Genomic DNA, 12,617 nt, shown 5'->3' with positions numbered 1-12,617 from the left:
GTTAAGTGGACTGCTGCCATTGGTAAGCTAGTCACCTGGTCGTTAAGCGAATCTGGCTTCCCCGTGGACTTGTCAGAAGGTCACAAAAGGGGACCACGTGGCCCCAGGGACACAGCAACAGTCATAAATAGGAACCCATTGGCAAGCGCCTGAATTTTGATCGTGGGAAATGCACCACGTGAAACATGGCAGTAAGTCATATTTTTCAGTGCCGTGGTCACTTTGAATGGTTGCTAAATGAACTGTTATAAGTCGAGGACTACTGTATTAACTTCAAAGTTTGTCAAGGATCACAGGAGTAGATTTTGTGTGTGTGTGTGTGTGTGTGTGTGTGTGTGTGTGTATGTAAATGGGGTCTTTTCTTTTTGCCATTGTTGTGAAGTGAGAGAGAAGTACATGTAATCCTTGACTTACGGCCACAACTGAGCCCAATTCCCGTTGCTAAGCGAGACAGTGGTGAATTTTGCCCCGTTTTACAACCTTCCTTGCCACGGTTGTTAAGTGGACCATGGCAGTATTTGTTCAGTTAGCAATGCGGTTGTTAAACGAATCAGGCTTCCGGAAGCGTGGACTTTTCCTTGCCAGTAGGTCGCAAAGAGAATGCAACCGTCGTTAGTACACACGCCAGTTGCCAAGTGTCCAAATTCTGATCACATGACCATGGAGTGACTCCGCAACGGTCTCTAAGTGTGAAAAACGGTTCTAAGTCCCATTTTTCAGTTCCGTTGCAACTTCGAACGGTTGTGAGTCAAGGACTATCTGTACCCTTTACCCTCCGTGACCAAGGGGGTGGCGGCATTTCTGTCCCCAATCCTGAGGCTGCCTGAGGGTGTGAACCCCAGCGTACTGCCCTGACTCCCCAACGCTTCTAACCACCAAGTCCAAGAGACTGGACTGCCCTCTGTTACAAATGGTACAGGGCAGTGATGGCGAACCTTTCTGTGGTGGTGTGCCAAAAGCACATGCCTGCCAGCACCCACAATGCAATGCGCCCCACCCCGTATATGCGTGCGCAACACCCATCACCTTATCTGCGCATGCGTGCGCCTCCCAGCTGATTTTTGGCCTGTTTGAGGTCATTGTCGCTCTCCCTGAGGCTCGAGGGAAGCTTCTGCAGCCTCAGGAGGCCGAAAAACAGGCCTTTTGGAAATACCAGAAGTGCCTGTTTTCAGCCTCCTGAGGGCCTCTGGAGTCCAGGGGAGGCCGTTTTCACCCTTCCGGAGGCTCGAGAGAAGCCTCTGGAGCCTTGGGAGGCTGAAAAACAGGCCCGTTTCGGCACTTCCGGTATTTCTGGAAGGCCCGTTTTTCGGCCTCCCGAGGCTGCAGAGGCTTCCCTCAAGCCTCTGGGAGAGCAAAAACAGGCCTGTTTTGGCACTTCTGGTATTTCTGGAAGGCCCGTTTTTCGGCCTCCCGAGGCTGCAGAGGCTTCCCTTAAGTCTCTGGGAGGGTGAAAACAGGCCCGTTTCGGCACTTCCGGTATTTCTGGAAGGCCCGTTTTTCGGCCTCCTGAGGCTGCAGAGGCTTCCCTCAAGCCTCTGGCAGGGCGAAAATGGCCTCAAGCGGGCCGAAAATCAGCTGGGAGCCGTGTGCGTGCACAGTGCAGGTAACTTTGGCTGGGGCTCGGATGCCCACACAAATGGCTCTGCGTGCCACCTGTGGCACGCGTGCCATAGGTTTTGCCATCACCGTTATAGGGTCTCCTGCTTGGGTGGCAAGTTGGACTAGATGACCTACAAGGTCCCTTCCAACTCTTTGTTATTCTATATTCTATTCATCTGGATAACATGGACACGGAGGGGTCAACGAGGGGGGAAAAAAAATGAGGACGGAAAACAAAAGGGAGACAGCCCAATGGTCAGTGGTTTACGGGAAGCCAGAGAAAGGGTTACATTTGCTAAGCACTCATGTACCCCCAACAGAGACTAACCCAACCCAGAGAGGCATTAATCGGTGTCGTTAAAACAACACGAACACAGACACAACACACACACACACACACAAAACACACACACACGAGAAGACAGGAAGGAAAGGAAGGAAGGAAGGGAGAAAAGAGAGAGGATTAATCACGTCAACGCAACCGAGCCGACCTGGCATGGAAGAATGCATCTCCTCAATCTGTCCTTCAGCAGAGGTTACAGGCAAAACAGCGGGCAAGCTCGGGCTGGCATTCAAAGGGTTAAAAGCATTGGCACTGAGAGGAGCGGGCTCGTCCCACCGATGGTCATATTTACCCATGAGAGCCTTTCTGATAATGGCCTCCAGCCCCATGTTGGAACTGGGGTTTTCTTGGACCGCCTGGCTCCTACAACTGATTAACCCTGGGGGGGGTACGGAAGGGAGGGAGGGAGGGGTTTGGGGTGGGGAGGAGAAAAGGGGGCGCCGAGGAAGAAATCGGGGAGGTGGGAGGGAAGAGAACAAAGGAAGGGAGAAACAAAACGGTCAGCACATCCTTGAGAAACGACACAACGCCGCCGTTGTGTTAATTCTTCTCTTCCCCCGCCAAACCCTGCAAGGCAGACCATGCTTGGCCTGGTCCCTAAGTTCTGGAGATGTTTCCCAGGGAAGGCAGGAGGAGGCATGGACTCCGTTTGTTTCTGGAATGCTGCGTTGGGTGCGCCCGTCAACCGCATGGTTTCTTTCTCAAGGCTAAAGGGCGAGGAGGTGGGGAGGAAGCTGGCTTGCACTCAAAGTCCCCTGGCACGGCTTCATCTTGGCTTTGGGAAGGGGTGCCGAGACTTAAGTGGCTTCAGATGTTACCCAGGTTTGTGGTGCTCCTCTCTCGTGATATCTCTCTGGCAGATGGGGGGGCCCTGACTGCAACTGATGTTGATGGGGGGGGGGGGAAATGGAAGGGAGGGTTTCAACCCGGATCCACCCCACCCATGGGACATCCTCGGCATCAGAAGGGGACTTCTTCCGAGGTCTTTCTGATGTCCTTGTTCCAGACAGAACTGGTGGCGTTTCAACGAAGCAGGCCATCGCTTGAGAGACTGGTGGCGATCGTGGCTTCACTGTCTTCTACGGAACAAGGGACAATCACGAGTTTTGGGGGAGGAAAGGCAACATTTTTGTGGGAGCACGATGCCTCTGGCTCGGAACATCTTGGATGTGGCCCTGGATGTGGTGAAAAATAATGGCTGCCAGAGGCCGTGAGAGGACTCCGAAGGGTTTGGTGGAAGTCTTCCACGTTCCTTGAGATACGTGGATAATACCGCTGGCAAAGTCCTTCACCTTTTGGTGGATACCTTGGTCAGTTGAGTGTAATATGAAGATAGAAATGAAACACAATCTCTATCTCTATCTATCTACCTATCTCTGTCTGTCTGTCTGCCTGTCTGTCTGTCTGTCTGCCTGCCTATCTGTCTGTCTGTCTGTCTGCCTATCTATCTATCTATCTATCTATCTATCTATCTATCTATCTATCTATCTATCTATCTATCTATCTATCTATCTAATCTTTCTCCCTCTCTATCTGTATCTCGTTCTCTGTGCTTTCTATCTGTATCTCTCTCTAACTATATCTGTATCTATCTATCTATCTATCTATCTATCTATCTATCTATCTATCTATCTATCTATCTATCTATCTATCTATCTATCTATCTATCTATCTATCTATCGATCTATCTATCGATCTATCTATCGATCTATCTATCGATCTATCGATCTATGTATCTATCTATCATCTATCTATCTATCATTCTATCTATCTATCTATCTATCTATCTATCTATCTATCTATCTATCTATCTATCTATCTATCTATCTATCTATCTATCCATCCATCCATCCATCCATCCATCCATCTATCTGTATCTCTCTCTTCACTAATTGTCTGTTTACCTAGCCATCATCTGCCTGCCTGACTGCCCCCCATCCATCCATCCATCCATCCATCCATCCATCTATCCAAATCTATCTATCCAAATCTATCTATCTATCTATCTATCTATCTATCTATCTATCTATCTATCTATCTATCTATCTATCTATCTATCTATCTAATAGATTTATTTATTGAGGGTTCCTTTCATGAAAGCAAGATGTCTCCACTTCAAAGGTTTTTCTTAGCAACTGCCCAAACGGATTTTCTTAAACTCTAAGCCTGTTCTATACTTGACTATCGACTACCTTGAGGTCAACAGAAGAATGGCTACTACCTCCCTGAACTGGGAGCAATCAAAATGGAGGTCTTCACCCAACTTCAATGCCACCTGGGACAAAGGGCCCTCATAAAATCTGAGGACAAGTCCCTGGGCACCCAAGGGGTGGTTCCGTCCACCAGCTGTGACATTCCCCCCCAATTCTTTCCTGGTTTCCCTCCAGCCTTGTTTCCCCTACCCACAATTTTGGGGTCGTGGCAAAGAGGACATCAGCCAAGTGGGCCTTTCCTGTTTGTCTTGGGATCTGTGGCGTCGTTGATGGCGGTTGTATCGCAATTGTGAGTCATCAGAAGCCATGCAGTTAAGGTGCGGCAGTGCATAAAGAGACCAGAGAAGGCGCTAAGGGGGCAGCTGTTTGCCCAACGTTCCCAGGGAAAGAGGGGATGATAAAATGTAATTAAACGAGTTTAAGAGACAGAGGTTGAGGAACAAGGAAGGGGTGATTTTTATATTAAAAATAAATTTAACAATCCAACTTATTGTTGGTCTTCCTTCCCGTCCAATCCTTTCTGGACATTGGCCTCCCTTTCCCAACGTTATAAAGGCTTTTCAATCTTCTGTTGCAGGACAGGTGAACTAACTTTACCAGCTGTCAGTAAGTAAGGGCAGCTTGCAAAAACCACCCTCCCCCCAACCCAACCTCAGGTGCCGAGGGGACCCCAAAGAGGGCACCCTTCCAGGTAGGGGATAAGGCAGGGTGCAGGAGAGGTCTAGTGCTTACCTGTTCCTGTCATGGCTGGCATGTAAAAAATCTCTGTCCCGGGTTGTCCAACATCTGGAAGGAGGATCAAAGAGAAACCCCTTAGAGGAGACCACAGCTGAAGAAGTCCTACTACAATTTCAGAACGTCATTTTGGAGGGAAAAAAATATTGGTGCTACCTGTTCTGACCTAGGCTTCCTTCGAAAGCATAAAACACAATCTTAGTCCCAGCAAAACCTCCTTTTATTTCCACAGCTGTGAATTACGTTCATTCCCAGCCTGCAAGGCTTCACAAACAGTCTTTCAAGGGAATGTTGATAAACTCCCACCTTATCGCACTTGTAATGCTGCCAGAGAACGAATAGCCAAATGCAGGGCAAGGCCAAACTCGACGGAGTCAAACAGAACTTTTCAAAGCTTGAACCGACCAGACGAACTAATTGCTTCCTGCAAAAGCTCACGTCCCTTTCGCTCCTCTTTTATTTCCCATGGGAGGGGACAACCATCTCCGATGGGTGTGGCCTTACTCCTGAGTCAAACCCTGCTTTCTCAAGTGTTCTTGTCTTCTGCTAGCTCTGCGCATGCGCAGGCTGGGAACTGGTTCCAGAAACTTCCCTGCCTCACTGATGTCTGAATCTGAAGGTAGCTGATGACTGCCAGCCTGCCCCGGGATTCAGACCCAGGTTTCGTCAATCATAATCAATCACAAACTTGTTTTAAAAGCAAAACCTATTTTATTGCCATGCTGGGAATTGTTTTCATTCCCAGGCAGAACTCATCTTATACAGTCCCCCAAGATAAGCACCCACCTTTCCGTTCTGTGGAATGGTGCCAAAACCAGAAGTATCCAATGAACTATAAAAGAAACCAACCAAAGTACAAGAAAAAAAACCCAACCAAAGTACGCAGAGCTTAAGGATGACTCAGAACCGATCGAACTACTTTGCTTCCTGCAAAGGTTTCATCATCTTTATCCCTTATGGGAGGGGCAATCACCTCCCAGCCTTACTTCCGAGTCACCCCTTTTGTTTCGCCTTCTAGCAGTTCTGCGCACATGCACACTGGGAACAGGCTCCCCTGGGTCCTCAGCCTCGCTGTTGCCAGACGAAGGCTCCAAAGGCAGCACCCCACGCCCAGATGGTCTTGGCCACATCTCTGCATCAGATGCAGGATCCTCATTCAAGTCCTCTCCAGTCTCCCTAACCAGTTTCCTTTCTTCCCCACTGTCCGCTTCCGCTTCCACCTGCACAGGCTGCTGGTGAACCACAACACCTGGACCCATCCCTGCCTCCGATACGGACCCCTCATCTGAGCCCTGCTTGGCCTCCAAGACTAGCCCAGGTTTCCTCCTCTCGACTGTCCGATTCTTCTGCCAGTTCCGTCAGCTGCCGGCAGGCCACAACACTACCAAGATTTGGGGCTGAGAGTAGTCAGGTGAGCTGTCTTTATTTCAAGACCAGAGCCTGGTCAATCATTCACGTAGACAGAAGAACCACAGCGAGTTTTCAACTTACGACTGGTCATTTAGGGACCAAAGTCATGACGGACCTCCAGAAAGAGACTTACAATGGGTTCAAAAGTTCTGATGGACAGGGGCTCCCATGAGGCCAGGTGACCACAGGTTGGATGGTCAGCAACCAGCCTGCCTTTACGAACGTTTGCAGCATCCCGTGGTCATGTGACCAAAATTTAAGACAGTTTGGCCAAAAAGCTTCATGTACATCTTGGTTTTCAGGAAAACTGACCCAGGGTGAACAATTCGTTGACTGAACACGTGGCTGCCCAGATTAATTCTGTAGCATATCTTAATTTTATCATGATTTTTTTCGAATAGGCCAGAGAGCTGAATATACATACATACACACACACTCACAGACACATATTCATACACATACATACACACATGTACGTGCACAGAGTATATGAAATAGATAGATAGATATAAACAAGGAAGGAAGGAAGGAAGGAAGGAAGGAAGGAGCTGGATAGAAGATATAGACAGATCATGATAGCTATAGATGGGTGGGTGGATAGATGGATGGATGCTGGATAGATAGAAGATAGATAGATAGATAGATAGATAGATAGATAGATAGATAGATAGAAACAAGGAAGGAAGGAAGGAAGGAGCTGGATAGAGATATAGACAGATCATGATAGCTATAGATGGGTGGGTGGATAGACGGATGGATGCTGGATAGAAAGATAGATAGATAGGTAGATAGATAGATATAAACAGGGAAGGAAGAAAGGAAGGAAGGAAGGAAGGAAGGAAGGAAGGAAGGAAGGAAGGAGCTGGATAGAAGATATAGACAGATCATGATAGCTATAGATGGGTGGGTGGATAGATGGATGGATGCTGGATAGATAGATAGATAGATAGATAGATAGATAGATAGATAGATAGATATAAACAGGGAAGGAAGGAAGGAAGGAGCTGGATAGAAGATATAGACAGATCATGATAGCTATAGATGGGTGGGTGGATAGATGGATGGATGCTGGATAGATAGATAGATAGATAGATAGATAGATAGATAGATAGATAGATAGATAGATAGATATAAACAAGGAAGGAAGGAAGGAAGGAAGGAAGGAAGGAAGGAGCTGGATATAAGATATAGACAGATCATGATAGCTATAGATGGGTGGGTGGATAGATGGATGGATGCTGGATAGATAGATAGATAGATAGATAGATAGATAGATATAGGTCGACAGATAAATATAGACAGATGATAGATGATGGACTGAGAAAGATGATGGTATAGATGATAGATAATAGATTAGATAGATAGATGACAGAGACAGAAAGACAGACAAAAAGAGTCAAGTGAAATTCTCACTGTATTCCGCCTCATTCCGGTTGCTCGTGCTGAGTTTTTTGATGATTTCCTGCTTCTTGGATTTCACCATGGCGGAATTGCTCTCTGTCAGTTTGCTGAAGAACGCCGGCGGCTGGACGCTGTTTCCCGGGGATCGGGTGCAGCCTCTGCAGGGTGGAAGAGAACACCCGAGGAGTCTTTTTGCAGCTGACCCTCTGGAGCCACGCCATTGCCTGGCTACGCTGACCACTCGGGCTCCTTACCTCAGCTCCAGCTGCTCGCCCTCACGGTACAGGATGGGGTAGGTGCTGTTTCGGACACGCTCGGCTTCTCCGTTGCCCTCAGGAGGAGAAATCGGCTCGATGCAGTTGTCCGAAGATGGAATTTTGATTTGCTCGGGGGACCTGCAGAGATTAAGAGCGAGAAGGTGAGACTTGGGCAACCAGGAGCACATTATCTCCAAATTGTTGGAAGTGCAAAGGCACATTCTTCCACATGTGGTGGACCTGCAATGCTGCAAAAAAGTATTGGAGATTGATACAAGAACAAATGGTGGGGGAGTGTATTCCATTTGAGCCGGAATTTTTTCTCCTAGGACTAATACCAGAAAGATATTTAATTTATCGAATAGTACAATAAATTACTTAGAAAGTAGGAAAATACTTGTTATTAGAATACTTGTTCTCTGTTAAAACTATATATAGAGATAAATGGAATAAATGTGAAAAAGAGAAACTATGGTAAGTTTATTAACTATGTTTAATGAATTCAAGAATATAGTTGAAATGAATTGTGAGGATTGCTGTAATGAGAGTAATATCAGTTTTTATGATTAACTGAATAGACTAATTTTTCTTTTTGAAATTATAAATGATTTAACGTAATTGAAGGGGAAAGTGCCATGCGGAATCTGACTTAAAAGGCATAGGTGTTGTGTAGTTGCTAGGAGATTATTGTTGTTAATCTTTAGGTGATAATTAAAAAGCTAAATTTGGGAATTAAAGAGTTAACCAAATGATATATAAGGTATAAGGGTGGGACGCTCTAATTGGTAATTATAGGAGAAACTTTTTTGAAATGTTTGAATTGAGATGGAGTTTTTGAAACAACAAAATAAGAATATGTGATGAAGTTGCAAACCTGACAGAAAAAAGTATAAAGCACAATGAATATGAAGATATGAGAATTATTTAAAGTTAAAAGAAATAGGTTTAGAAATGAACAGAAAATATATAAAGTTAAGTTTGAGAAAAATACTTGAAAAAATTAATAGAAAATATGTAAAGTAATGATAAGATATGAAACTAAATGTAAAAGATGAATATGCAATCAAGACCACGTTCACTAAAAAGATGTTTTTGAAACGGGAAAAAATAAAAAACTGTTTTGTTTTTTACAATTAGCTAATAGTACATGTGTTGATGGGGGCTAGAAAAATACATGTGCAATACTGGAAGAAGGAAAGCCAGAAACAGAGACGATAAGGAAAATTATGTCCTGTGCAGAATCGGACAGGTAATCCCTAGACTTAAAAACAAGGGGAATCTGAATACTATGAAACATGGAATAAATTCTATCAGTGGTTGCATAGAAAGAGGCAAGGTCAGAACAAAAGTAGGTATGACGATCAGAATATCCAGCTCCCTCCCTCCCTCCCTCCCTCCCTTCCTTCCTTCCTTCCTTCCTTCCTTCCTTCCTTCCTTCCTTCCTTCCTTCCTTCCTTCCCTCCCTCCCTCCCTCCCTCCTTCTTTTTCCTTCCTTGCTCTCTTCCCATCTTCCCTTCTTTATCTTTGCCTTTCCTCTTTCTCCTTTCCCGTCCCTTCCTGCAAACTCAAATGCAAAAGGGGAAACATTTCTCTTTTTTTGTTTTGCTTTTAGCTGGTTTTGCTAGCCCCCTGCCAGCGAAAACGGACATGCGTGCCCCCCCCCGAGCTTCGTGGGGCTGCCCCTTTGCTGTTTCCAGGGCGGCCCCGCAGACCAGAACTAAACAATTTGACCCCCACTTCTATAAACCCAACTTCGGGGACTTCTCTCATGCCCGGAAGGAGAGAAGATGACCCTCACCTTTGGTCTGCTTCATTTTCGGGGGAAATTCTAGACGATGAAACGTGTTCCATTGGTTGGTGCTGGAGGTAAGATTCGGAAGGAGCTCGGCGGAGATCCAGCACAGGGCCAGCAGCCCCCGAGTAGGAGTAGACGGGAGGCTGGATGTGGGGATTGTGTTGCTGGGGATTATAGCGTGTGTAGTCTTGAGTGATGACTTCCTGTAAGAGAGGGATAAGGTTAAGGTCAAGGTTCCCCTTGCACATAATATGTGCTAGTCATTCCCAGCTCTAGGGGGTGGTGCTCAACTCTGTTACAAAGCTGAAGAAGAGCCAGCGTTGTCCGAAGACGTCTCCCGTGGTTATATGGCCAACAGGACTAAACGCCGGTAAGGCGCACGGAATGCTGTTCCCTTTTCACCAAAGTGGTGCCTATTTTTCGACTTGCATTTTTACGGGCTTTCAAACTGCTAGGTTGGCAGAAGCTGCGGCAAGTAACGTCACTCCGTTACATGGCGCTAGGGATTCGAACCGCCCAACTGCCGACCTTTTTCTGATTGACAAGCTCAGCGTCTTAGCCACGGTTTTTCTTTGCGGTCGTTTCTCAAGAAAGCTCCCTGTCCTTTTTGACACCCCATGAGGTCATCCTTGTCTTACCAAACATTTATTTCACACGACCAAAGTTACGCTGAAAAAAAGACGGCTGACGACCACACTTTGCATTTAGCGACCACCGTAGCATCCCCACTTACGTTGATGTGCTGGGCCAAAGTGACGACGCGCTGATTTCCTTTGGCATTCGGGGGTCCCTGCAATGGCTGACTGGGGGACTGGTGACCCTCGCTGATCTGGTGGAGCTGTTGCATGTGGGGGAACTCTGTCGCAGACGATTTGAGGGACCCTACATGAGAAAAAAAAAAATGAACGGGCGGAAATGAAAAGCACCACAGCCAAACGGGGAAGAGTCCCTGTTTATAGATGGAGGAGACCCTGACCTTTCTCCTTATCTTGAGCCAGCTTCATCCCTTTCTCGTGGAGGACAGAGGAGGGGGAATTCACAGGGCTTATGGTTTCAACGCCATCAGGACTGTAGTTCCCACGGAAAACTGAAGAACACAAACAAGAGCCTTGAAGGTTGGTGGGACGCCTCTCCTTCTCAGCTGGGTGACAGCTGCGAGGATGTTTTTACCCTCAAAAAGGCCCTCCCCTTCGACACTTGGCATTCTGACACCTCACTGCTTGGCTCCCTACGTAGAGAAGATGGCTTGAGAACATTCAAGAGGTCCTTCACATCCAACCTCGGTCTAGGCTGGATTGACCCATGGGCTCTGGCGGTGGGGGGCGATGGACGGACATTGTTGAAAAGCACACAACGGCTTCCGCTGCGGTCTTTTGGAATATATTCAGGAATGGACTGCTGCCGGTTCGCCCAGGTTCGGGCGAACCGGTAGTTAAACCGGTAGCTCATTTTTATGGCCGGTTCGGCAAACCGGCAAATCCCACTCTAGGCGGCCCTGCCTGTCCTGCCGCTCCCAAGAGTCTCCACATGACCTACTTTGAATGCCAGGTAAGTACAGGACCTGTGTGGACACTCAAGAGAGGGCCAAAAATGGGCCTCCATAAGTTCTGGAAGGCTGGAAATGGGCCCATTTCCAGCTTCCAGAGAGCCTCTGGAACCCAGAGAGACCGTTTTCGCCCTCCCCGAGGCTCAAAGAAAGTCTCCGGAGCCCAGGGAAGGTAAAAACGCCCCGCACGTGATGCAGGAGGCCGACTAGGCCACGCCCACCATGACCATGCCCACCCAGCAACCGGGCAGAGAACCCCTTGCTAAAAGCCCACCCCTGACAATATTGTGGTATGAAATGGTACAGTCACCCATCTTGAAACGAAAGTTTCAACAATATCATTAGAAGAGCTTTTGCTTTGGACAAGCAACTCCTTGGCTGAGCCAGGTTGCTGCCACCCGCGAGTTGCCGAGCTTTGGAGATGCCTCCAAGGGCTACTTCCGTTCAAGCTACAGCTAAACTCATGGGTCTTGTTCTAGAACAGCCTTTTCCCAGTGCCCAGTTTGCAGTCTTGCGGGTTATAGTCTCAACCAATCCGGGAGACCAGAGATTGGGGGAAACGAACCCAGGGGCCATTTAGTAACCTCGTTCTCTCCCCCCAACATGATCTGGCTCAACACCAGATGACCTTCCGCATGTTGCAATCTGTGTACAGGTAGTCCTCGACTTACAACTATTTTCTTAGCGACCGTTCGAAGTTGCAACAGAGCTGGAAAAAGGAACGTACAACCGTTTTTTCCCACACTTACGACCACTGCAGCATCCCCATGGTCAAGAGGTCAAATGTTTGGCATCTGGTTATGTATTTATGATGGTTGCATTGTCCTGGAGTCAAACAATCACCATTTGTGACCTTCCCAGCCAGCTGAGACCACTACTCAGCTAACAATTCCCTTGCTTAAGCAGTGGAAATTCTGATGTGGTCATAAGTCGAGGACCACCTGTATCTCGGCCGACTTTAGCAAGCTGATAACAATTGATAGACAAATCAGAACATGAAATAGTTCGGGAAGCAAGCCCAGGGCTGAAATTCGTGGCCTCCATCACTCCTGTGTTTCATACGTTTTGCAGAGTTCCATGGAGGCAGGTGGACAGGTGTCCAAACAGCTAAAATGACACGTCACAACCGCACAACACAAGCCCTCACTCTTTTGGACAGGCCTGGCCAAGTTTGGGGGCGGGGGAAGGCTTTGAGGGTGAATCTATGACATCCTCTCAATGTTTAGACCTGGGGTGTCAAACTCACGGCGTCACGGCGGTGTCACGTGGCATATCGGGACTTTGTTCCCCTTCGCTAAATCAGGTGTGGCTGGCACGT

The 12,617-nt window shown here is 47.4% G+C and overlaps 1 protein-coding gene across 24 annotated transcripts in view; it reads right to left on the bottom strand.

Annotated features, from left to right (window-relative positions):
• NCOR2 (nuclear receptor corepressor 2) overlaps positions 1-12,617 on the bottom strand; it is a 192,824-nt gene that overhangs the window by 5,301 nt on the left and 174,906 nt on the right. For 15 of the 24 annotated variants that reach the window (XM_087913480.1, XM_087913489.1, XM_087913482.1 and 12 more), the window contains 7 exons: positions 10,730-10,840; positions 10,487-10,635; positions 9,757-9,956; positions 7,956-8,096; positions 7,714-7,859; positions 4,888-4,941; positions 2,091-2,321 (listed from right to left, as the gene is read on the bottom strand). In XM_087913480.1, the coding sequence (XP_087769606.1) occupies positions 2,091-2,321; positions 4,888-4,941; positions 7,714-7,859; positions 7,956-8,096; positions 9,757-9,956; positions 10,487-10,635; positions 10,730-10,840 (1,032 nt within the window). The remainder of the gene's footprint in view (positions 1-2,090; positions 2,322-4,887; positions 4,942-7,713; positions 7,860-7,955; positions 8,097-9,756; positions 9,957-10,486; positions 10,636-10,729; positions 10,841-12,617) is intronic. The other 9 variants (XM_087913491.1, XM_087913496.1, XM_087913497.1 and 6 more) reach the window with 4 other exon arrangements.

The sequence above is a fragment of the Pseudonaja textilis genome, chromosome 15, assembly GCF_049901715.1.
Source record: "Pseudonaja textilis isolate UNSWEBS1 chromosome 15, rPseTex1.2, whole genome shotgun sequence".
NCBI lineage: Eukaryota > Metazoa > Chordata > Lepidosauria > Squamata > Elapidae > Pseudonaja > Pseudonaja textilis.
Note: the sequence above shows the minus strand (reverse complement) of the source record. Positions and strands in the feature narration are given on the sequence as shown.